Source organism: Oncorhynchus mykiss, chromosome 2 (genome assembly GCF_057628025.1).
Source record: "Oncorhynchus mykiss isolate SJ-2025 chromosome 2, ASM5762802v1, whole genome shotgun sequence".
Classification (NCBI taxonomy): Eukaryota; Metazoa; Chordata; class Actinopteri; order Salmoniformes; family Salmonidae; genus Oncorhynchus; species Oncorhynchus mykiss.
The window spans coordinates 9,149,535-9,171,792 of NC_143023.1; the positions used below are offsets into that span (position 1 = coordinate 9,149,535).

Below are 22,258 nucleotides of genomic sequence, written 5' to 3' on the forward strand. Positions count from 1 at the left end.
AATAAATATATCACAGCTGTAAAACTGTGAAGGACTATAGGTGGAGGCCTACCCATTTCCCAGGAGCATTGTAAAACGTGGATTTGGGTACAGTGTTTATTTCCCCCTAATATCTTTGAAGATTACACCTAAAATAATTAGGAATACTTCTTTCTACTGCTGATCTGAGACCATTAGGGTTAATCATTACAGATATAAATGCAATATATGGAGTAGAAAAGATTGCCTGCCCACCAACTTGATAAGAATCAACATATGTTCTACATGGTCTATTTCTATCTGAACGTAACAACTCAATCAAGCTTGTTAATTGATCGTTAAGCCATGTTTGTCATATATAAGCCTCATACAGGCCATGGGAAGACATTACCTGTTGATAACACAGACTATTTTCATGATCATGGGAGGTGTGAGAGAATTGCTGCTCGTTGTAATGACTGTGGGGGTTGTCAAAGGTTGGTTCACTAATGTTTAAGGGATTTGTTTGGTAAATATGCTTAACTTTATAAGTTGGGTATTAATATTTGACTGTCTGTATCTTCCGCGTTGGTCATCTTTTATTCTTCACTGCTATTAATATATGTAGCTATTTTGTGTGAACTCAACTTCTGTCAACACTTTCTCCTCAGTTTCTTGTTACCCTGTTGGAAAGTCCCAGAAGCAAGATCAAGTCTCTCTGCAGAGGAGACTTGGAGGTAAGTGTTTCTTTCCGCAACCCTTCTAGCTATGTTCTTTGTCACTGTCTATGGTGCTGCTGTGTTTGACACTCATTCAACAGCATAGAGTAACTCAGTCTAAATAATGTTGTCAAACCTTAACCTACATTTTTCAGAGCTGTCATCAAATGACGTCTCCATTGTGCATGCCCTGGCCTTGCTCCGATCCATAGGGTCTGACGCTAAACAAGCCAGAGAAGGTACGGCCTGAAACATATACTTTGAAAACTGTTGGGTTCATGTTGCTCAAAATTCGATTAGCAATTTGGCCTAGACCGTGTAGAACAGATGTGTTGCTGTAGAATACCCAACTGTTCCTTTTGTTTTTTCTCAAGAGTATTTAGAGACCAATGAAGTAGAATCCCAAGCTTCTCCAAACCATGGTAGCTCTCCGGCAAATGATGCCCTGTCCTCTGAGGAGAAGCTGAGGCGCGTGTCCTCGGACGACGCCGCCACCTCTGAAGCTGCGACCGGCCCGTCTGGCGACGACGCCACCTCTGGAGCTGCGACCGGCCCGTCTGGCGACGACGCCACCTCTGAAGCTGCGACCGGCCCGTCTGGCGACGACGCCACCTCTGAAGCTGCGACCGGCCCGTCTGGCGACGACGCCACCTCTGAAGCTGCGACCGGCCCGTCTGGCGACGACGCCACCTCTGAAGCTGCGACCGGCCCGTCTGGCGACGACGCCACCTCTGAAGCTGCGACCGGCCCGTCTGGCGACGACGCCACCTCTGAAGCTGCGACCGGCCCGTCTGGCGACGACGCCACCTCTGAAGCTGCGACCGGCCCGTCTGGCGACGACGCCACCTCTGAAGCTGCGACCGGCCCGTCTGGCGACGACGCCACCTCTGAAGCTGCGACCGGCCCGTCTGGCGACGACGCCACCTCTGAAGCTGCGACCGGCCCGTCTGGCGACGACGCCACCTCTGAAGCTGCGACCGGCCCGTCTGGCGACGACGCCACCTCTGAAGCTGCGACCGGCCCGTCTGGCGACGACGCCACCTCTGAAGCTGCGACCGGCCCGTCTGGCGACGACGCCACCTCTGAAGCTGCGACCGGCCCGTCTGGCGACGACGCCACCTCTGAAGCTGCGACCGGCCCGTCTGGCGACGACGCCACCTCTGAAGCTGCGACCGGCCCGTCTGGCGACGACGCCACCTCTGAAGCTGCGACCGGCCCGTCTGGCGACGACGCCACCTCTGAAGCTGCGACCGGCCCGTCTGGCGACGACGCCACCTCTGAAGCTGCGACCGGCCCGTCTGGCGACGACGCCACCTCTGAAGCTGCGACCGGCCCGTCTGGCGACGACGCCACCTCTGAAGCTGCGACCGGCCCGTCTGGCGACGACGCCACCTCTGAAGCTGCGACCGGCCCGTCTGGCGACGACGCCACCTCTGAAGCTGCGACCGGCCCGTCTGGCGACGACGCCACCTCTGAAGCTGCGACCGGCCCGTCTGGCGACGACGCCACCTCTGAAGCTGCGACCGGCCCGTCTGGCGACGACGCCACCTCTGAAGCTGCGACCGGCCCGTCTGGCGACGACGCCACCTCTGAAGCTGCGACCGGCCCGTCTGGCGACGACGCCACCTCTGAAGCTGCGACCGGCCCGTCTGGCGACGACGCCACCTCTGAAGCTGCGACCGGCCCGTCTGGCGACGACGCCACCTCTGAAGCTGCGACCGGCCCGTCTGGCGACGACGCCACCTCTGAAGCTGCGACCGGCCCGTCTGGCGACGACGCCACCTCTGAAGCTGCGACCGGCCCGTCTGGCGACGACGCCACCTCTGAAGCTGCGACCGGCCCGTCTGGCGACGACGCCACCTCTGAAGCTGCGACCGGCCCGTCTGGCGACGACGCCACCTCTGAAGCTGCGACCGGCCCGTCTGGCGACGACGCCACCTCTGAAGCTGCGACCGGCCCGTCTGGCGACGACGCCACCTCTGAAGCTGCGACCGGCCCGTCTGGCGACGACGCCACCTCTGAAGCTGCGACCGGCCCGTCTGGCGACGACGCCACCTCTGAAGCTGCGACCGGCCCGTCTGGCGACGACGCCACCTCTGAAGCTGCGACCGGCCCGTCTGGCGACGACGCCACCTCTGAAGCTGCGACCGGCCCGTCTGGCGACGACGCCACCTCTGAAGCTGCGACCGGCCCGTCTGGCGACGACGCCACCTCTGAAGCTGCGACCGGCCCGTCTGGCGACGACGCCACCTCTGAAGCTGCGACCGGCCCGTCTGGCGACGACGCCACCTCTGAAGCTGCGACCGGCCCGTCTGGCGACGACGCCACCTCTGAAGCTGCGACCGGCCCGTCTGGCGACGACGCCACCTCTGAAGCTGCGACCGGCCCGTCTGGCGACGACGCCACCTCTGAAGCTGCGACCGGCCCGTCTGGCGACGACGCCACCTCTGAAGCTGCGACCGGCCCGTCTGGCGACGACGCCACCTCTGAAGCTGCGACCGGCCCGTCTGGCGACGACGCCACCTCTGAAGCTGCGACCGGCCCGTCTGGCGACGACGCCACCTCTGAAGCTGCGACCGGCCCGTCTGGCGACGACGCCACCTCTGAAGCTGCGACCGGCCCGTCTGGCGACGACGCCACCTCTGAAGCTGCGACCGGCCCGTCTGGCGACGACGCCACCTCTGAAGCTGCGACCGGCCCGTCTGGCGACGACGCCACCTCTGAAGCTGCGACCGGCCCGTCTGGCGACGACGCCACCTCTGAAGCTGCGACCGGCCCGTCTGGCGACGACGCCACCTCTGAAGCTGCGACCGGCCCGTCTGGCGACGACGCCACCTCTGAAGCTGCGACCGGCCCGTCTGGCGACGACGCCACCTCTGAAGCTGCGACCGGCCCGTCTGGCGACGACGCCACCTCTGAAGCTGCGACCGGCCCGTCTGGCGACGACGCCACCTCTGAAGCTGCGACCGGCCCGTCTGGCGACGACGCCACCTCTGAAGCTGCGACCGGCCCGTCTGGCGACGACGCCACCTCTGAAGCTGCGACCGGCCCGTCTGGCGACGACGCCACCTCTGAAGCTGCGACCGGCCCGTCTGGCGACGACGCCACCTCTGAAGCTGCGACCGGCCCGTCTGGCGACGACGCCACCTCTGAAGCTGCGACCGGCCCGTCTGGCGACGACGCCACCTCTGAAGCTGCGACCGGCCCGTCCGGCGACGACGCCATGGATATCTGACGTGGGACATGCAAGAGTTCATGGGTACTCTAGTCCAGTGTGTAACTGCATTTGCTTGTTTTGGCTCAATTAAACATTAACTGTAATACTTGTGTCCTCTGTATTGTTTTGGTGGTTCCTACTTGGAGTTGAGGTGTATGACCTGACTTGAGTAACTGGGGTGATGGCAACATTTATTTTGCATTATATCCATGCGCCAGCAATATTACTCAGACCCCTGTGTTTTAAATTACCAATTGACTTAAGCTACATGTGCTCAGTGTTGGTCCATTTATGCTAGTAGCAGCACATGATACATCAACAGCATTTTGACGCCATTTCCGGTCACAACTTGCAGACTTGTTGCGGTGTTTTGTTGCCTACTTTGCTACATGACAACTTTACGGTTTTTACTTTTTAATTACCGTTTATATTTTTGGTTTTTCCCTCAATTTTTTCACTCGTGTCAGGGTTGCGTCAATTCGAATCTGGTATCAGGATAAATATCACAATGAGGCTTTTATTAGCTAAGCAATAAGTGGTAAATGCAATTTTCGTATATATGGGCTGTCCCACCTCGCAGGGCAAAACAGAACTGACTTGTTCCTGACAAAGATATTTAATATACTCTGACAGAAGTAGTTCCTGCTTCCGAGCCGGCCTGTCAGAGTAGACTGGGCGTGGTTTAGACTCACCCAGCCTATCGTTGATTGTTGGCGCAGAGGCTGGTCCCAGCCCCTTAAGCGCTTCAGCGGTCAGTCGTTGTAGCTGTGTAGAATATGCAGTTATCAGGCACCTGGCTCCTGTTATCTAACAAAAGACTGTTCTGAATGTGCCCCCCCCCCAACTCATTGCACAGTTCTGTATTTTTCCATCATGAGAAAGGCCCATGGCCCTGAAACTGAACAATGGTTCAAGTCAGCTATGTTGCATAACACATACATACATCCACACAAGCCAACAGCAGATAATATTAAATCACATATGGTAACGGGCTATAGTGCATAACACAGAATCCTCATACTCCGGACGCTTTATCTGGACATGGTTCGTCAGGACCTCCAACAGCCGAAGCTAAGTAGTAACATTAACATGATGCCTTCTAATTGCAGTCGCTGTACTCATACAGGAGAACGATCGCCTTACGGTGAGGATAGCTGTGCTACAAGCCCAGCTTCAGACGCAATCGTTAGGCAAGGGTAATTTCAGTGTAGGAAAGGATGAAACAGCGTCTGTGCCACCAGTAAGTACAGATAGTAACGTTAGTATAAATCCCCTCGCACGGTCCCCGCAGCCGGACAACTTTCTCACGGTTTCTGGAGAGAAATGCTGTAGGAATGCTCAACCGGTGTCGCTCATTCAGCCGACAAACTTCAACCGGTTTTCCCCATTAAGCAGCGAGTCGGAGTCAAAGGCCGAGCCTTCTCTTGTCTCTACTCCTCCCGTTACGGGGTCAGAGACGCCGAAGCTTCCCACCATTAGCTCTGACAAATTGAAAACTCTAGTCATTGGCGACTCCATTACCCGCAGTATTAGACTTAAAACGAATAATCAGCCGACACGTCTCTGGACCTACTCACTGTCACAGTCATACTCTGGACCTAGTTTTGTCCCATGGAATAAATGTTGTGGATCTTAATGTTTTCCCTCATAATCCTGGACTATCGGACCACCATTTTATTACGTTTGCAATTGCAACAAATAATCTGCTCAGACCCCAACCAAGGAACATCAAAAGTCGTGCTATAAATTCACAGACAACACAAAGATTCCTTGATGTCCTTCCAGACTCCCTCTGTCTACCCAAGGACGCCAGAGGACAAAAATCAGTTAACCACCTAACTGAGGAACTCAATTTAACCTTGCGCAATACCCTAGATGCAGTTGCACCCCTAAAAACTAAAAACATTTCTCATAAGAAACTAGCTCCCTGGTATACAGAAAATACCCGAGCTCTGAAGCAAGCTTCCAGAAAATTGGAACGGAAATGGCGCCACACCAAACTGGAAGTCTTCCGACTAGCTTGGAAAGACAGTACCGTGCAGTATCGAAGAGCCCTTGCTGCTGCTCGATCATCCTATTTTTCCAACTTAATTGAGGAAAATAAGAACAATCCGAAATTCGTTTTTGATACTGTCGCAAAGCTAACTAAAAAGCAGCATTCCCCAAGAGAGGATGGCTTTCACCTCAGCAGTAATAAATTAATGAACTTCTTTGAGGAAAAGATGATTATTACAAAGTAAATTACGGACTCCTCTTTAAATCTGCGTATTCCTTCAAAGCTCAGTTGTCCTGAGTCTGCACAACTCTGCCAGGACCTAGGATCAAGAGAGACACTCAAGTGTTTTAGTACTATATCCCTTGACACAATGATGAAAATAATCATGGCCTCTAAACCTTCAAGCTCCATACTGGACCCTATTCCAACTAAACTACTGAAAGAGCTGTTTCCTGTGCTTGGCCCTCCTATGTTGAACATAATAAACGGCTCTCTATCCACCGGATGTGTACCAAACTCACTAAAAGTGGCAGTAATAAAGCCTCTCTTGAAAAAGCCAAACCTTGACCCAGAAAATATAAAAAACTATCGGCCTATATCGAATCTTCCATTCCTCTCAAAATGTTTAGAAAAGGCTGTTGCGCAGCCTCTGCCTTCCTCGTCAGAGGAGGAGATAGAAGAAAACTGTTACAGTCTCTGTGAATGGTTTGTCCTCTGACAAATCAACTGTAAATTTCGATGTTCCTCAAGGTTCCGTTTTAGGACCACTATTGATTTTCACTATATATTTTACCTCTTGGGGATGTCATTCGAAAACATAATGTTAACTTTCACTGCTATGCGGATGACACACAGCTGAACATTTCAATGAAACATGGTGAAGCCCCAAAATTGCCCTCGCTAGAAGCATGTGTTTCAGACATAAGGAAGTGGATGGCTGCAAACGTTCTACTTTTAAACTCGGACAAAACAGAGATGCTTGTTCTAGGTCCCAAGAAACAAAGAGATCTTCTGTTGAATCTGACAATTAATCTTAATGGCTGTACAGTCGTCTCAAATAAAACTGTGAAGGCCCTCGGCGTTACTCTGGACCCTGATCTCTCTTTTGAAGAACATATCAAGACTGTTTCAAGGACAGCTTTTTTCCATCTACGTAACATTGCAAAAATCAAACTTTCTGTCCAAAAATGATGCAGAAAAATGTATCCATGCTTTTGTCACTTCTAGGTTAGACTACTGCAATGCTCTTACTTTCCGGCTACCCGGATAAAGCACTAAATAAACTTCAGTTAGTGCTAAATACGGCTGCTAGAATCCTGACTAGAACCCCAAAAATATATCATATTACTCCAGTGCTAGCCTCCCTACACTGGCTTCCTGTCAAGGCAAGGGCTGATTTCAAGGTTTTACTGCTAACCTACAAAGCATTACATGGGCTTGCTCGTACCTATCTCTCTGATTTGGTCCTGCCGTACATACCTACACGTACGCTACGGTCACAAGACGCAGGCCTCCTAATTGCTTCTTCCACATCTTTTGGTCCCTGTCTGTTTTGCTCTCAGTGAAGTGCTACTATCCCCTTGGACTACAGGTTATTGCCGTCATAAGGTGTGCGTCTGTCTGTTGGCCGGACACTTTCTACCGTTTAGGACCTTTGTGGGTAAAGGTAAAGATGGGGTATAGCAGCAGAAGTTCCTCTGAAGTCCAGTATCTGCTGGAAGGGAACCTGGTGGTACGAGAGGATGAGTGTGGGCCTGTTGTGCTTCCCCCTATCCCTCCCTCTTCTCTCTCACTGTCTGAAAAACGTAAAACGTGGATTTGGGTACAGTGTTTATTTCCCCCTAATATCTTTGAAGATTACACCTAAAATAATTAGGAATACTTCTTTCTACTGCTGATCTGAGACCATTAGGGTTAATCATTACAGATATAAATGCAATATATGGAGTAGAAAAGATTGCCTGCCCACCAACTTGATAAGAATCAACATATGTTCTACATGGTCTATTTCTATCTGAACGTAACAACTCAATCAAGCTTGTTAATTGATCGTTAAGCCATGTTTGTCAGGTAAACTAAGGTCATTAGTGGCCTATATAAGCCTCATACAGGCCATGGGAAGACATTACCTGTTGATAACACAGACTATTTTCATGATCATGGGAGGTGTGAGAGAATTGCTGCTCGTTGTGATGACTGTGGGGGTTGTCAAAGGTTGGTTCACTAATGTTTAAGGGATTTGTTTGGTAAATATGCTTAACTTTATAAGTTGGGTATTAATATTTGACTGTCTGTATCTTCCGCGTTGGTCATCTTTTATTCTTCACTGCTATTAATATATGTAGCTATTTTGTGTGAACTCAACTTCTGTCAACACTTTCTCCTCAGTTTCTTGTTACCCTGTTGGAAAGTCCCAGAAGCAAGATCAAGTCTCTCTGCAGAGGAGACTTGGAGGTAAGTGTTTCTTTCCGCAACCCTTCTAGCTATGTTCTTTGTCACTGTCTATGGTGCTGCTGTGTTTGACACTCATTCAACAGCATAGAGTAACTCAGTCTAAATAATGTTGTCAAACCTTAACCTACATTTTTCAGAGCTGTCATCAAATGACGTCTCCATTGTGCATGCCCTGGCCTTGCTCCGATCCATAGGGTCTGACGCTAAACAAGCCAGAGAAGGTACGGCCTGAAACATATACTTTGAAAACTGTAGGGTTCATGTTGCTCAAAATTCGATTAGCAATTTGGCCTAGACCGTGTAGAACAGATGTGTTGCTGTAGAATACCCAACTGTTCCTTTTGTTTTTTCTCAAGAGTATTTAGAGACCAATGAAGTAGAATCCCAAGCTTCTCCAAACCATGGTAGCTCTCCGGCAAATGATGCCCTGTCCTCTGAGGAGAAGCTGAGGCGCATGTCCTCGGACGACGCCGCCACCTCTGAAGCTGCGACCGGCCCGTCTGGCGACGACGCCACCTCTGAAGCTGCGACCGGCCCGTCTGGCGACGACGCCACCTCTGAAGCTGCGACCGGCCCGTCTGGCGACGACGCCACCTCTGAAGCTGCGACCGGCCCGTCTGGCGACGACGCCACCTCTGAAGCTGCGACCGGCCCGTCTGGCGACGACGCCACCTCTGAAGCTGCGACCGGCCCGTCTGGCGACGACGCCACCTCTGAAGCTGCGACCGGCCCGTCTGGCGACGACGCCACCTCTGAAGCTGCGACCGGCCCGTCTGGCGACGACGCCACCTCTGAAGCTGCGACCGGCCCGTCTGGCGACGACGCCACCTCTGAAGCTGCGACCGGCCCGTCTGGCGACGACGCCACCTCTGAAGCTGCGACCGGCCCGTCTGGCGACGACGCCACCTCTGAAGCTGCGACCGGCCCGTCTGGCGACGACGCCACCTCTGAAGCTGCGACCGGCCCGTCTGGCGACGACGCCACCTCTGAAGCTGCGACCGGCCCGTCTGGCGACGACGCCACCTCTGAAGCTGCGACCGGCCCGTCTGGCGACGACGCCACCTCTGAAGCTGCGACCGGCCCGTCTGGCGACGACGCCACCTCTGAAGCTGCGACCGGCCCGTCTGGCGACGACGCCACCTCTGAAGCTGCGACCGGCCCGTCTGGCGACGACGCCACCTCTGAAGCTGCGACCGGCCCGTCTGGCGACGACGCCACCTCTGAAGCTGCGACCGGCCCGTCTGGCGACGACGCCACCTCTGAAGCTGCGACCGGCCCGTCTGGCGACGACGCCACCTCTGAAGCTGCGACCGGCCCGTCTGGCGACGACGCCACCTCTGAAGCTGCGACCGGCCCGTCTGGCGACGACGCCACCTCTGAAGCTGCGACCGGCCCGTCTGGCGACGACGCCACCTCTGAAGCTGCGACCGGCCCGTCTGGCGACGACGCCACCTCTGAAGCTGCGACCGGCCCGTCTGGCGACGACGCCACCTCTGAAGCTGCGACCGGCCCGTCTGGCGACGACGCCACCTCTGAAGCTGCGACCGGCCCGTCTGGCGACGACGCCACCTCTGAAGCTGCGACCGGCCCGTCTGGCGACGACGCCACCTCTGAAGCTGCGACCGGCCCGTCTGGCGACGACGCCACCTCTGAAGCTGCGACCGGCCCGTCTGGCGACGACGCCACCTCTGAAGCTGCGACCGGCCCGTCTGGCGACGACGCCACCTCTGAAGCTGCGACCGGCCCGTCTGGCGACGACGCCACCTCTGAAGCTGCGACCGGCCCGTCTGGCGACGACGCCACCTCTGAAGCTGCGACCGGCCCGTCTGGCGACGACGCCACCTCTGAAGCTGCGACCGGCCCGTCTGGCGACGACGCCACCTCTGAAGCTGCGACCGGCCCGTCTGGCGACGACGCCACCTCTGAAGCTGCGACCGGCCCGTCTGGCGACGACGCCACCTCTGAAGCTGCGACCGGCCCGTCTGGCGACGACGCCACCTCTGAAGCTGCGACCGGCCCGTCTGGCGACGACGCCACCTCTGAAGCTGCGACCGGCCCGTCTGGCGACGACGCCACCTCTGAAGCTGCGACCGGCCCGTCTGGCGACGACGCCACCTCTGAAGCTGCGACCGGCCCGTCTGGCGACGACGCCACCTCTGAAGCTGCGACCGGCCCGTCCGGCGACGACGCCATGGATATCTGACGTGGGACATGCAAGAGTTCATGGGTACTCTAGTCCAGTGTGTAACTGCATTTGCTTGTTTTGGCTCAATTAAACATTAACTGTAATACTTGTGTCCTCTGTATTGTTTTGGTGGTTCCTACTTGGAGTTGAGGTGTATGACCTGACTTGAGTAACTGGGGTGATGGCAACATTTATTTTGCATTATATCCATGCGCCAGCAATATTACTCAGACCCCTGTGTTTTAAATTACCAATTGACTTAAGCTACATGTGCTCAGTGTTGGTCCATTTATGCTAGTAGCATCACATGATACCTCAACAGCATTTTGACGCCATTTCCGGTCACAACTTGCAGACTTGTTTACGTGTTGCAGTGTTTTGTTGCCTACTTTGCTACATGACAACTTTACGGTTTTTACTTTTTAATTACCGTTTATATTTTTGGTTTTTCCCCTCGTGTCAGGGTTGCGTCAATTCGAATCTGGTATCAGGATAAATATGACAATGAGGCTATTTTATTTTTTATTAGCTAAGCAATAAGTAGTAAATGCAATTTTCGTGTATATATGGGCTCTCTGTCCCACCTCGCAGGGCAAAACAGAACTGACTTGTTCCTGACAAAGATATGGGGTGTTCCTGCTTCCGAGCCGGCCTGTCAGAGTAGACTGGGCGTGGTTTAGACTCACCCAGCCCATCGTTGATTGTTGGCGCAGAGGCTGGTCCCAGCCCCTTAAGCGCTTCAGCGGTCAGTCGTTGTAGCTGTGTAGAATATGCAGTTATCAGGCACCTGGCTCCTGTTATCTAACAAAAGACTGTTCTGAATGTGCCCCCCCCCCCAACTCATTGCACAGTTCTGTATTTTTCCATCATGAGAAAGGCCCATGGCCCTGAAACTGAACAATGGTTCAAGTCAGCTATGTTGCATAACACATACATACATCCACACAAGCCAACAGCAGATAATATTAAATCACATATTGTAACGGGCTATAGTGCATAACACAGAATCCTCATACTCCGGACGCTTTCTCTGGACATGGTTCGTCAGGACCTCCAACAGCCGACGCTAAGTAGTAACATTAACATGATGCCTTCTAATTGCAGTCGCTGTACTCATACAGGAGAACGATCGCCTTACGGTGAGGATAGCTGTGCTACAAGCCCAGCTTCAGACGCAATCGTTAGGCAAGGGTAATTTCAGTGTAGGAAAGGATGAAACAGCGTCTGTGCCACCAGTAAGTACAGATAGTAACGTTAGTATAAATCCCCTCGCACGGTCCCCGCAGCCGGACAACTTTCTCACGGTTTCTGGAGGGAAATGCTGTAGGAATGCTCAACCGGTGTCGCTCATTCAGCCAACAAACTTTCAACCGGTTTTCCCCATTAAGCAGCGAGTCGGAGTCAAAGGCCGAGCCTTCTCTTGTCTCTACTCCTCCCGTTACGGGGTCAGAGACGCCGAAGCTTCCCACCATTAGCTCTGACAAATTGAAAACTCTAGTCATTGGCGACTCCATTACCCGCAGTATTAGACTTAAAACGAATCATCCAGCGATCATACACTGTTTACCAGGGGGCAGGGCAACCGACGTTAAGGCTAATCTGAAGATGGTGCTGGCTAAAACTGGCGAGTATAGAGATATTGTTATCCACGTCGGCACCAACGATGTTAGGATGAAACAGTCAGAGATCACCACCAACATAGCTTCAGCGTGTAAATCAGCTAGAAAGATGTGTCGGCATCGAGTAATTGTCTCTGGCCCCCTCCCAGTTAGGGGGAGTGGTGAGACTCTGCTGTAGAGCTCATCACTCAATAGCTGGTTGAAAACTGGTTTCTGCCCCTCCCAAAAGATAGAATTTGTAGATAATTGGCCCTCTTTCTGGGACTCACCCACAAACAGGACCAAGCCTGACCTGCGGAGGAGTGACGGACTCCATCCTAGCTGGAGGGGTGCTCTCATCTTATCTACCAACATAGACAGGGCTCTAACTCCTCTAGCTCCACAATGAAATAGGGTGCAGGCAAGGCTGTTAGCCAGTCTGCCACTAGCACAGTCAGTGTAGTCAGCTCAGCTATCTCCATTGAGACCGTGTCTGTGCCTCGACCTAGGTTGGGCAAAATTAAACATGGCGGTGTTCGCCTTAGCAATCTCACTAAGATAAAGACCTCCTCCATTCCTGTCATTATTGAAAGAGATCATGATACCTCACATCTCAAAATAGGGCTACTTAATGTCAGATCCCTTACTTCAAAGGCAATTATAGTCAATGAACTGATCATAATCTTGATGTGATTGGCCTGACTGAAACATGTCTTTAGCCTGATGAATTTACTGTGTTAAATGAGGCCTCACCTCCTGGCTACACTAGTGACCATATCCCCCGTGCATCCTGCGGAGCTGTTGCTAACATTTACGATAGCAAATGTACATTTACAAAAAAAAAAGACGTTTTCGTCTTTTGAGCTTCTAGTCATGAAATCTATGTAGCCTACTCAATCACTTTTTTTAGCTACTGTTTACAGGCCTCCTGGGCCATATACAGCGTTCCTCATTGAGTTCCCTGAATTCCTATCGGACCATGTAGTCATAGCAGATAATATTCCCACTCCAAAAGGCTTTCGGAGCCATCATCGACTCAGTGGGTTTTGTCCAACATGTCTCTGGACCTAGTTTTGTCCCATGGAATAAATGTTGTGGATCTTAATGTTTTCCCTCATAATCCTATCGGACTATCGGACCACCATTTTATTACGTTTGCAATTGCAACAAATAATCTGCTCAGACCCCAACCAAGGAACATCAAAAGTCGTGCTATAAATTCACAGACAACACAAAGATTCCTTGATGTCCTTCCAGACTCCCTCTGTCTACCCAAGGACGCCAGAGGACAAAAATCAGTTAACCACCTAACTGAGGAACTCAATTTAACCTTGCGCAATACCCTAGATGCAGTTGCACCCCTAAAAACTAAAAACATTTCTCATAAGAAACTAGCTCCCTGGTATACAGAAAATACCCGAGCTCTGAAGCAAGCTTCCAGAAAATTGGAACGGAAATGGCGCCACACCAAACTGGAAGTCTTCCGACTAGCTTGGAAAGACAGTACCGTGCAGTATCGAAGAGCCCTTGCTGCTGCTCGATCATCCTATTTTTCCAACTTAATTGAGGAAAATAAGAACAATCCGAAATTCGTTTTTGATACTGTCGCAAAGCTAACTAAAAAGCAGCATTCCCCAAGAGAGGATGACTTTCACCTCAGCAGTAATAAATTCATGAACTTCTTTGAGGAAAAGATGATGATTAGAAAGTAAATTACGGACTCCTCTTTAAATCTGCGTATTCCTTCAAAGCTCAGTTGTCCTGAGTCTGCACAACTCTGCCTGGACCTAGGATCAAGAGAGACACTCAAGTGTTTTAGTACTATATCCCTTGACACAATGATGAAAATAATCATGGCCTCTAAACCTTCAAGCTCCATACTGGACCCTATTCCAACAACACTACTGAAAGAGCTGCTTCCTGTGCTTGGCCCTCCTATGTTGAACATAATAAACGGCTCTCTATCCACCGGATGTGTACCAAACTCACTAAAAGTGGCAGTAATAAAGCCTCTCTTGAAAAAGCCAAACCTTGACCCAGAAAATATAAAAAACTATCGGCCTATATCGAATCTTCCATTCCTCTCAAAATGTTTAGAAAAGGCTGTTGCGCAGCAACTCACTGCCTTCCTGAAGACAAACAATGTATACGAAATGCTTCAGTCTGGTTTTAGACCCCATCATAGCACTGAGACTGCACTTGTGAAGGTGGTAAATTACCTTTTAATGGCATCAGACCTGGGCTCTGCATCTGTCCTCGTGCTCCTAGACCTTAGTGCTGCTTTTGATACCATCGATCACCACATTCTTTTGGAGAGATTGGAAACCCAAATTGGTCTATACGGACAAGTTCTGGCCTGGTTTAGATCTTATCTGTCGGAAAGATATCAGTTTGTCTCTGTCACGCCCTGGTCTTAGTATTTTGTGTTTTCTTTATTATTTTGGTCAGGCAAGGGTGTGACATGGGTTTATTATGTGGTGTGTTTTGTCTTGGTTTTTTTTGGTAGGTATTGGGATTGTATTATAGTAGGGTTATCTAGTATAGTCTATGGCTGTCTGGAGTGGTTCTCAATCAGAGGCAGGTGTTTATCGTTGTCTCTGATTGGGAACCATATTTAGGCAGCCATATTCTTTGAGTGTTTCGTGGGTGATTGTTCCTGTTTCTGTGTTAGTTTGCACCAGTCTAGGCTGTTTCGGTTTTGTATTGTTCGTGTTTATTCGTTATTAAACATGTATGAAAATTAACACGCTGCATTTTGGTCCGATCCTTGCTACACCTTCTCGTCAGAGGAGGAGATAGAAGAAAACCGTTACAGTCTCTGTGAATCAAATCAAATCAAATTTATTTATATAGCCCTTCATACATCAGCTGATATCTCAAAGTGCTGTACAGAAACCCAGCCTAAAACCCCAAACAGCAAGCAATGCAGGTGTAGAAGCACGGTGGCTAGGAAAAACTCCCTAGAAAGGCCAAAACCTAGGACGAAACCTAGAGAGGAACCAGGCTATGTGGGGTGGCCAGTCCTCTTCTGGCTGTGCCGGGTGGAGATTATAACAGAACATGGCCAAGATGTTCAAATGTTCATAAATGACCAGCATGGTTGAATAATAATAAGGCAGAACAGTTGAAACTGGAGCAGCAGCACAGTCAGGTGGACTGGGGACAGCAAGGAGTCATCATGTCAGGTATTCCTGGGGCATGGTCCTAGGGCTCAGGTCCTCCGAGAGAGAGAAATAAAGAGAGAATTATCAGCTATGTTGCATAACACATACATAACACATACATACATCCACACAAGCCAACAGCAGATAATAATAAATCACATATGGTAACGGGCTATAGTGCATAACACAGAATCCTCATACTCCGGACGCTTTATCTGGACATGGTTCGTCAGGACCTCCAACAGCCGACGCTAAGTAACATTAACATGATGCCTTCTAATTGCAGTCGCTGTACTCATACAGGAGAACGATCGCCTTACGGTGAGGATAGCTGTGCTACAAGCCCAGCTTCAGACGCAATCGTTAGGCAAGGGTAATTTCAGTGTAGGAAAGGATGAAACAGCGTCTGTGCCACCAGTAAGTACAGATAGTAACGTTAGTATAAATCCCCTCGCACGGTCCCCGCAGCCGGACAACTTTCTCACGGTTTCTTGAGAGGAATGCTCAACCGGTGTCGCTCATTCAGCCGACAAACTTCAACCGGTTTTCCCCATTAAGCAGCGAGTCGGAGTCAAAGGCCGAGCCTTCTCTTGTCTCTACTCCTCCCGTTACGGGGTCAGAGACGCCGAAGCTTCCCACCATTAGCTCTGACAAATTGAAAACTCTAGTCATTGGCGACTCCATTACCCGCAGTATTAGACTTAAAACGAATCATCCAGCGATCATACACTGTTTACCAGGGGGCAGGGCAACCGACGTTAGAGCTAATCTGAAGATGGTGCTGGCTAAAGCTAAAACTGGCGAGTATAGAGATATTGTTATCCACGTCGGCACCAACGATGTTAGGATGAAACAGTCAGAGATCACCACCAACATAGCTTCAGCGTGTAAATCAGCTAGAAAGATGTGTCGGCATCGAGTAATTGTCTCTGGACTCCTAATTGCTTCTTCCACATCTTTTGGTCCCTGTCTGTTTTGCTCTCAGTGAAGTGCTACTATCCCCTCGGACTACAGGTTATTGCCGTCATAAGGTGTGCGTCTGTCTGTTGGCCGGACACTTTCTACCGTTTAGGACCTTTGTGGGTAAAGGTGAAGATGGGGTATAGCAGCAGAAGTTCCTCTGAAGTCCAGTATCTGCTGGAAGGGAACCTGGTGGTACGAGAGGATGAGTGTGGGCCTGTTGTGCTTCCCCCTATCCCTCCCTCTTCTCTCTCACTGTCTGAGGGACTCTTAAGGTTCCTGTGCGGATGGCTTGGTTCGTGCCCTCCCGAAGCTGGCTGTGGTGATTTAAGCAACGCTGTGTTTATGTGTGTATTTGTTTGTGGCCTCTGGCCCACTTCACTGTCCCTCTGTCCAGTACGTACCGTTGTAGCAGGCCCAGTGTAGTGGCGTGTAGCCCTGGTTGTCTGTGATGACGGGGAGGGTCCACACTGACTGGGCCCCTTTACCTTCCCGAACCAGGAAGCTGGCACTGTGCTGCACTCCTCGTGACCCGTCACCGCCTAGGAGGAAGGGAAGGGAAAGGAGGGGAGGCAAGAATGGATTTCAATAATTTATAATCAATTAAATAATAAGGAATCATAATAGGTATATTTGGGCATAATTTATATTCCATGCTAGATCCCACACCAAAGCCATCCCTAGTAGTTCAATGGCCCCATCCCTAGATCAGAACAAGCCTCCCCCTCTCTTTCTGTGTGTGAGCGCGTACAGCCAACTCTCCTCGCAACCCTTCTGTGTAGAGCTGTTCTGTGCCATTTGTCTTTGGCTTCTACGCTGGCTCCCTTGTTGAAACAGTGAGTACACACAGTCTGTGTGTCCGCTCAGCACCGACAGCGTCAGAGGGGTTCTGATACACAAGACAACAGGTCATATTACAAACTGGTAATAACCAGGCTGAGTCCCAAATGGCAACCTATTCCCTATATGGTACACTACTCTTGACCTGAGCCCATAGGACTTTGGTTTAAAGTACTGTACCAAGTAGGGTATAGGTTGCCATTTGGGATGCAGCCCCAGTTTCAAAATCTCTTTATTTCAGGAATTGTATCCAAAACCCAAGTGACTATTCCCGTCTTGAATGTCCACTGCACTCTGGAGGTCAGCATTTCCAATCAGCAAACGCAAACACTCCAAATGACCGTTGGTTGCCAGAGGAAGATAAACAGAGAGGATATAAGAATGTGAGATGATTGACCATTGGTAACTAGAGGAGGATAAACAGAGAGGATATAAGAATGTGAGATGATTGACCGTTGGTAGCTAGAGTAGGATAAACAGAGAGGATATGAGCAGATTGCTGGACGACTATAACCTTCACATGAACAGACAGATTTCTAGAACAGTGGTGTTGGTAGATGACATCCTCATGATGTTAACACAGCAGATAATAAAGAATTTTGGGGCTGAGGCCATCGAAGCCTGTCACCTGCTAGCTGTGTACCTGGCTCTGGATAGAAGTCTCCCCTGTGCACTGATCTAGGATCAGCTTACCCTCCCTAGATCCTCAATCATTAGTGGAGAACATGACAAAAAATGACCTTAGATCAGTGTCTCGTGGGCATTTTCACACGATACCATGTAACATCCCTAGAGTGGACATTGTCGTCCTAGCAACATGACCAAACAAATGGCCATCTTGGTCAGGAAAACGTTTTAATTACAGAAGCTCTATGTTTATTTTATTTTTATTTATTTATTTTTCTTCTTGGGCCTCTATAACTATATCTATTGTTTTTATTTTTGTTGTTGTTGTGTGATTTGGATTAATCCCCTCTACCACACGGAAACCCACTAATCTACTGACGGAACGCAAGAGTTGGCTAATAACAGACCTCCATCTTATGCTAGCTTGCTCCTATGCTAGCTTGCTACCGATTTAGCTGTCTAAATCGCCGTGACCCCCAACCAACCTCTCCACTCACTGGACCCTTTTGATCACTCGACTGAGCATGCCTCTCCTTAATGTCAATATGCCTTGTCCATTGCTGTTCTGGTTAGTGTTTATTGGCTTATTTCACTGTAGAGCCTCTAGTCCTGCTCATTATACCTTATCCAACCTATTAGTTCCACCACCCACACATGCAATGACATCTCCTGGTTTTAATTATGTTTCTAGAGACAATATCTCTCTCTTCATCACTCAATACCTAGGTTTACCTCCACTGTATTCACATCCTACCTTACCTTTGTCTGTACATTATACCTTGATGCTATTTTATCGCCCCCAGGAACCTCCTTTTACTCTCTGTTCCAGACGTTCTAAACGACCAATTCTTATTGCTTTTAGCCGCACCCTTATTCTACTCCTACTCTGTTCCTCTGGCGATGTAGAGGTGAATCCAGGCCCTGCAGTGCCTAGCTCCACTCCTATCTTTTGACGACTTCTGTAACCGTAATAGCCTTGGTTTCATGCATGTTAACATTAGAAGCCTCCTCCCTAAGTTTGTTCTATTCACTGCTTTAGCACACTCTGCCAACCCGGATGTTCTAGCTGTGTCTGAATCCTGGCTTAGGAAGACCACCAAAAATTCAGACATTTTAATTCCAAACTACAACATATTCAGACAAGATAGGACTGCCAAAGGGGGCGGTTTTGCAATCTACTGCAAAGATAGCCTGCAGAGTTCTGTCCTACTATCCAGGTCTGTACCCAAACAATTTGAACTTCTACTTTTAAAAATCCACCTCTCTAAAAACAAGTCTCTCACCGTTGCCGCCTGCTATAGACCACCCTCTGCCCCCAGCTGTGCTCTGAACACCATATGTGAACTGATTGCCCCCCATCTATCTTCAGAGCTTGTGCTGCTAGGCGACCTAAACTGGAACATGCTTAACACCCCAGCCATCCTACAATCTAAACTTGATGCCCTCAACCTCACACAAATGATCAATGAACCTACCAGGTACCTCCCCAAAGCCTTAAACACGGACACCCTCATAGATATCATCCTAACCAACTTGCCCTCTAAATACACCTCTGCTGTTTTCAACCAAGATCTCAGCGATCACTGCCTCATTGCCTGCATTCGTAATGGGTCAGCGGTCAAACGACCTCCACTCATCACTGTAAAACGCTCCCTGAAACACTTCAGCGAGCAGGCCTTTCTAGGATATTGATCTCATCCCGTCAGTAGAGGATGCCTGGATATTGTTTTTAAATGCCTTCCTAACCATCTTAAATAAACATGCCCCATTCAAGAAATTTAGAACCAGGAACAGATATAGCCCTTGGTTCTCCCCAGACCTGATTGCCCTTAACCAACACAAAAACATCCTATGGCGTTCTGCATTAGCATCGAACAGCCCCCGTGATATGCAGCTGTTCAGGGAAGCTAGAAACCATTATACACAGGCAGTTAGAAAAGCCAAGGCTAGCTTTTTCAAGCAGAAATTTGCTTCCTGCAACACTAACTCAAAAAAGTTCTGGGACACTGTAAAGTCCATGGAGAATACACCTCCTCCCAGCTGCCCACTGCACTGAAGATAGGAAACACTGTCACCACTGATAAATCCACCATAATTGAGAATTTCAATAAGCATTTTTCTACGGCTGGCCATGCTTTCCACCTGGCTACTCCTACCCCGGTCAACAGCACTGCACCCCCCCACAACAACTCGCCCAAGCCTTCCCCATTTCTCCTTCTCCCAAATATGCTCAGCTGATGTTCTGAATGAGCTGCAAAATCTGGACCCCTACAAATCAGCCGGGCTAGACAATCTGGACCCTTTCTTGCCAAAATTGTTGCCACCCCTATTACTAGCCTGTTCAACCTCTCTTTCGTGTCGTCTGAGATTCCCAAAGATTGGAAAGCAGCTGCGGTCATCCCCCTCTTCAAAGGGAGTGACACTCTTGACCCAAACTGCTACAGACCTATATCTATCCTACCATGCCTTTCTAAGGTCTTCGAAAGCCAAGTCAACAAACGGATTACCGACCATTTCGAATCTCACCATACCTTCTCTGCTATGCAATCTGGTTTCAGAGCTGGTCATGGGTGCACCTCAGCCACGCTCAAGGTCCTAAATGATATCTTAACCGCCATCGATAAGAAACATTACTGTGCAGCCGTATTCATTGATCTGGCCAAGGCTTTCGACTCTGTCAATCACCACATCCTCATCGGCAGACTCGACAGCCTTGGTTTCTCAAATGATTGCCTCGCCTGGTTCACCAACTACTTCTCTGATAGAGCTCAGTGTGTCAAATCGGAGGGTCTGCTGTCCGGACCTCTGGCAGTCTCTATGGGGGTGCCACAGGGTTCAATTCTTGGACCGACTCTCTTCTCTGTATACATCAATGAGGTCGCTCTTGCTGCTGGTGAGTCTCTGATCCACCTCTACGCAGACGACACCATTCTGTATACTTCTGGCCCTTCTTTGGACACTGTGTTAACAACCCTCCAGGCAAGCTTCAATGCCATACAACTCTCCTTCCGTGGCCTCCAATTGCTCTTAAATACAAGTAAAACTAAATGCATGCTCTTCAACCGATCGCTACCTGTACCTACCTGCCTGTCCAACATTACTACTCTGGACGGCTCTGACTTAGAATACGTGGACAACTAGAAATACTTAGGTGTCTGGTTAGACTGTAAACTTTCCTTCCAGACCCATATCAAACATCTCCAATCCAAAGTTAAATCTAGAATTGGCTTCCTATTTCGCAACAAAGCATCCTTCACTCATGCTGCCAAACATACCCTTGTAAAACTGACCATCCTACCAATCCTCGACTTTGGCGATGTCATTTACAAAATAGCCTCCAATACCCTACTCAACAAATTGGATGCAGTCTATCACAGTGCAATCCGTTTTGTCACCAAAGCCCCATATACTACCCACCATTGCGACCTGTACGCTCTCGTTGGCTGGCCCTCGCTTCATACTCGTCGCCAAACCCACTGGCTCCATGTCATCTACAAGACCCTGCTAGGTAAAGTCCCCCCTTATCTCAGCTCGCTGGTCACCAGTGCATCTCCCACCTGTAGCACACGCTCCAGCAGGTATATCTCTCTAGTCACCCCCAAAACCAATTCTTTCTTTGGCCGCCTCTCCTTCCAGTTCTCTGTGGCCAATGACTGGAACGAACTACAAAAATCTCTGAAACTGGAAACACTTATCTCCCTCACTAGCTTTAAGCACCAACTGTCAGAGCAGCTCACAGATTACTGCACCTGTACATAGCCCACCTATAATTTAGCCCAAACAACTACCTCTTTCCCTACTGTATTTAATTAATTTATTTATTTTGCTCCTTTGCACCCCATTATTTTTATTTCTACTTTGCACATTCTCCCATTGCAAATCTACCATTCCAGTGTTTTACTTGCTATATTGTATTTACTTTGCCACCATGGCCTTTTTGCCTTTACCTCCATTATCTCACCTCATTTGCTCACATCGTATATAGACTTGTTTATACTGTATTATTGACTGTATGTTTGTTTTACTCCATGTGTAACTCTGTGTCGTTGTATGTGTCGAACTGCTTTGCTTTATCTTGGCCAGGTCGCAATTGTAAATGAGAACTTGTTCTCAACTTGCCTACCTGGTTAAATAAAGGTGAAATAAAAATAAAAAATAAATGTCTACCTGCAGCGTGGATGGGGGTCCTCTTCAGAGTGAAGTCTTTAACCAGGATGGAGGCTTCCTGGTTGATGAGGACGTCAACACACTCCACATGGCTTTTTAAGGCAGCCAGGTCCAGAGGGGTGCGCCCCTGGCTGTCCCGCACGTCTAGATCCAGCAGAGACTGAACCAGGACCTCCATAGCATGGTGGTGACTGTGGTACGCCTGAATAGATATTCACTCTTAATATAATCAATGTCCTAGAGTAGACCCGTGGTACACCTGAACAGAAATACAGTGCTAGACCTCTAAAGTAGACCAGAGTCTTTCAATCGGGAGCCCATTTTTGCTCCCGCCCAGCATCAACATCGGAGGTTACTGCCAAGCGTGGGATTG

General features: G+C 49.8%; 1 protein-coding gene across 1 annotated transcript; it reads left to right on the forward strand.

The window, feature by feature from the left end:
- Positions 1-380: 380 nt before the first annotated feature.
- Positions 381-16,321, forward strand: LOC118959988 (uncharacterized). Its single transcript, XM_090185856.1, has 5 exons — positions 381-455; positions 630-695; positions 833-916; positions 1,052-2,753; positions 16,306-16,321. The coding sequence occupies exons 1-5, from the start codon at positions 395-397 to the stop codon at positions 16,319-16,321; spliced, it is 1,929 nt and encodes a 642-aa protein (XP_090041982.1). The 5' UTR covers positions 381-394.
- Positions 16,322-22,258: the final 5,937 nt, after the last annotated feature.